General features: G+C 35.0%; 2 protein-coding genes across 2 annotated transcripts in view; one reads left to right on the top strand and one right to left on the bottom strand.

Moving 5' to 3' along the window:
* Positions 1 to 425: 425 nt before the first annotated feature.
* LOC101511884 (probable sugar phosphate/phosphate translocator At5g25400) lies at positions 426 to 1,156 on the bottom strand. The gene has a single exon (XM_004499095.3). The coding sequence runs from the start codon at positions 1,142 to 1,144 to the stop codon at positions 458 to 460; it is 687 nt and encodes a 228-aa protein (XP_004499152.3). The 5' UTR covers positions 1,145 to 1,156; the 3' UTR covers positions 426 to 457.
* Positions 1,157 to 2,091: 935 nt separating this feature from the next.
* LOC101511336 (S-adenosyl-L-methionine-dependent tRNA 4-demethylwyosine synthase) overlaps positions 2,092 to 4,243 on the top strand; it is a 4,365-nt gene continuing 2,213 nt past the window's right edge. Inside the window, exons 1-3 of the mRNA XM_004499093.4 lie at positions 2,092 to 3,076; positions 3,240 to 3,355; positions 3,885 to 4,060. Coding sequence (XP_004499150.1) covers positions 2,228 to 3,076; positions 3,240 to 3,355; positions 3,885 to 4,060 — 1,141 coding nt within the window. The 5' untranslated portion in view covers positions 2,092 to 2,227. The remainder of the gene's footprint in view (positions 3,077 to 3,239; positions 3,356 to 3,884; positions 4,061 to 4,243) is intronic.

Below are 4,243 nucleotides of genomic sequence, written 5' to 3'. Positions count from 1 at the left end.
TAGAGATGATGCCAACAAATTTGTATGTGGTATGCTAAAAATAATATAGTAAAGGCTTAATTGCACTTTTGGTCTCCCTATTATAGGTGAAAATTGAAAGTAGTCCTCCCATTTTGTTTCTCCCCAGTTTTAGTCCCCCAAACAGAATTTGAGTCCAAATCATGATGAGTTGTCATTTTTTTAATGACGTGTCAATAAAAAGCTGACGTGGCAGACGCATACGTGGAATAAACTTATTATTATATTATTTCTGATTAAAAAATATAATTTATATTTTTAAAAATCATTATTATAATTGTTAAAAATCATTATTACAAATAAAATTTATTTGTTAAAATTAAATTAAGAGAAAAAACACCTAAAATCAAAAATCCTAAACAAATCAAAATCAAAAGGATTCACTCATGAACCCTAAAATCATTGTTCTTCAATTAAAGTAAGCAAAAGAAAAGTGAAATCAATTCTGATTATCATTTCTCTTCCCTGATCCATCTCCTTCTCTATCTTCAAGCAACCTTCCAGTTTCTTCATCAGGTTGTGAAACCTTCTTCTGTGCCTCTTTAGCCTTAAGTGCCTGCAACTTTGAATGATTATAATAAGCCACACCCAAGAAAGCAAGTCCATACCCAAACAAATTAATGGGTGTAACAGTATCCTTAATAACAGACCAAGAAAACGCAATCAAAAGCCAATCTTTAACAACACCAGCAACATTCATTGTCAAAGCTGAAGTTTTGCCAACAAGAAGAAAAACAGCAAGATTCAAAGCAAATGCACAGAATGAATTAGTCCCAAAAATAACAAAATCAAATTGAAAAGTGGAAGTCTGTTTCAAAATTGGATACTCGACAAGGATCCAAGGAATAGACAAGAAAACGAAACAACAAGGAGCAACGTAGTACAAAGATGTAATAGGATTCAATGAAATCCCTTTGGATGTAAGCAAGATTTGAATCATAACCAATCTGGTGGCTTCAAAAGCAACAACACCTAATTGAAGAATAACACCCCATGTATCAAACCTAGCTTCACCATATGCGGCAACACCAACGCCAAGAGAAATGGATAACATGTTAAACATGGTGTCGTTTTTGTAAGATTCTTTTTTCAAAAGAACGCCGATGGAGTAAACGGCAACAGGCATAAGAGCTTTAAGCATTTGAATAAAGGAGACATAATGATTTTAGGGTTCATGAGTGAATCCTTTTGATTTTGATTTGTTTAGGATTTTTGATTTTAGGTGTTTTTTCTTTTAATTTAATTTTAACAAATAAATTTTATTTGTAATAATGATTTTTAACAATTATAATAATGATTTTTAAAAATATAAATTATATTTTTTAATCAGAAATAATATAATAATAAGTTTATTCCACGTATGCGTCTGCCACGTCAGCTTTTTATTGACACGTCATTAAAAAATGACAACTCATCATGATTTGAACTCAAATTCTGTTTGGGGACTAAAACTGGGGAGAAACAAAATGGAGGGACTACTTTCAATTTTCACCTATAATAGGGGGACCAAAAGTGCAATTAAGCCTATAGTAAAATAACATAAAGAAGAGATACAACGATATATGAAGCATTGAACTGTGGTTAGAATGTTATTCATACTAAATGACAAGACAAAATAGTGACTCTAAAGAAAAGTGTTGAACTTTTTATTTTATTTTTCAAAAATTTAATTTGTTTGATTTTTGAAAATAAAGAAAACCAACAATCCATCTTGTAATTTGTGTGAGAACCATGTTGCAATTTGTGTGAGAACGTTTCGTAACATTGAGCATTATTCATAATTAATATATCATATAATTTGAATTCATTAAACACAAAATCAAAATGCTATATAATACATTTATCGTATTACATTATTTAACTATCAAACGGATCCTAAATATCTTTAAAAAAAAATTAACAAATTTAACTACACCAAAACAAATGAATTAAATATTAGAAACACTCGTTTGAACTAAAACAAATAATTAAACCTCATACACACTCATTTGAAGATTATTAATCAATCAGTAAATTTGTTTTATTTTTACCACATGCCTTAATATTTTTTCGGGCCTGCAACTTCAAAACTAAAAAGCCCATTAAACCACACAGAGAGTAAGTAGTCTTCGTGTTTTGACTTTCTACTCCGACGCCGTTAACCACCACCGAACACACATGACGCACCCTTCACCGCACCACCATTTCTAAATCATCATCACGTATTACCATGTCGTCGTTTTCTTCAGTCTCTGCTCGTCTCACACTCCTCGCTATCTTCTCCGCTACAACCTTTTATTGTCTCTACAAATCTCGCCGTTTAAGAAACCTCAAACTAAAACTCTCTCTAAACCCTAACCCTAAACCCATTCTCCCTAAGATCCTCTTCATTTCCGAAACTGGCACTTCCAAATCACTCGCTAACCGTCTACATCGTTTCCTCGCTTTAAATGACGTCGCATTTGACCTCATCGATGGCAGAAGCTACGAGCCCGAAGATCTTTCCAAGGAAACGCTCATTCTCATCGTTGCTTCAACATGGGAAGACGGAAAACCTTCTCCCGCTTATAGATTCTTCGCGGATTGGCTTGCAGAGAGCGCTGAAGATTTTAGAGTTGGTTCGTTGCTGCTCTCGCGGTGTAGGTTTGCTGTTTTCGGTGTCGGTAGCCGAGGTTACGGTGAAGCATTCAATGCTGTTGGTAAGGATATTGTTAAACGGATGAAGGCATTGGGTGCTGCTGAGATGATTCCTTTGTGGGAAGGGGATGTTGATGGTGGTGAAGTGGATGAGGTTTTTGATCGTTGGTGCGGGAAGGTGGTTGGATTGTTGAAAGGTGATGGTGGTGGTGATGATCAAAATGGTGATTTGGAGAATGGGGATGAGGAATGTGGTGTTTTGAGTTCTGAAGAGGAGTCTGATTTGGAGGAAGAGGTGGAGGAAGAGATTGTTGATCTTGAAGACATTGCTGGTAAAGCTCCTTCGAGGAAGTCGGGGGCTACTGTGGAGGAGACTAATGGGAAGTTGAATGGGAAGAAAGAAATGGTGACTCCTGTGATTAGGGCAAATTTGGTGAAGCAGGTATATTGTCATATTGTTGTACCTTTTGTAATTCATATATGCATTGCATCTATTGGATCCCAATTTCTTATATTGATTAGTTAGTGGTGGCTTACTTATTGGCCTCAGATTGAATTTTGTTAGATTAGATATGATATTTTTTATAAATATCAATGATTTGCAGGGGTATAAGATTATTGGTTCACATAGTGGTGTCAAGATTTGTAGATGGACCAAGTCACAGCTTCGAGGTCGAGGTGGTTGCTACAAGCATTCATTTTATGGAATCGAGAGTCATAGGTAATGGTAACTTGACTTCCTACTATTTACTTAAGTTCATGTCTGGTTAGGGTTTGGTTTACGTGGTATGAGCTTTGTTTATATGTCATGCTAGCTGAGAACTCTATTATCATATATGATCATGTTATTCATTTCCTTATTTATGCGGTTATGCCACTGACATATGAATCTTAAGATGGAGCTCAGTAGTTTGTCAATATATGATTCATCGATGGTGTGACACTTTTTAATCTTTGGTGGGAACTTAAATTTAAATAAATAGAAGTTTGTAAAGTAATCAGGAAGGGAAAAGAAACAGGGTGTATCTTTGTTTTGAAAATTACTTTGAGCTGTTATTTGATGTTGGCTTCCGAAGGAGAATGTGCTGGAGTTATAATTGCCTTTGCACATTATCTGAACTTTTGATCCTGGTTATGGGTTTGGGTGTATTTTTTGTTCTTGTTAAAAGTTGATTTATCTACTGCTTTATGTGTTGGCAATCATATGTCAGCTGTCATATTAACTGTTTCAACTTTTATGAGTGAAACAGGTGCATGGAGGCAACTCCTAGCTTGGCATGCGCAAATAAATGTGTTTTCTGCTGGAGGCATCACACAAATCCAGTAGCTAAAAGTTGGCAGTGGAAGATGGACGATCCAATAGAGATCGTAAATTCTGCATTAGACCAGCATACAAATATGATTAAGCAAATGAAAGGAGTTCCTGGTAAATTTATGTTTTCTTTCCTGTTATCATTTCAATAGTATGATGAAATTGTCAGGTTGACGAACTTACATAGGTTTATAATGAATTAGCTAGAGTACCTCTCAATCATATCATGGCACACTTTCAGTCACGATATTCTCATTGAAAATATTGGGCACCTAGGATATGTTGAGCAAAGGAGTT

Source organism: Cicer arietinum, chromosome 4 (assembly GCF_000331145.2).
Source record: "Cicer arietinum cultivar CDC Frontier isolate Library 1 chromosome 4, Cicar.CDCFrontier_v2.0, whole genome shotgun sequence".
Lineage (NCBI taxonomy): Eukaryota > Viridiplantae > Streptophyta > Magnoliopsida > Fabales > Fabaceae > Cicer > Cicer arietinum.
The sequence above is the reverse complement of the archived record's forward strand: the minus strand, read 5'-3'. Positions and strand labels throughout refer to the sequence as shown.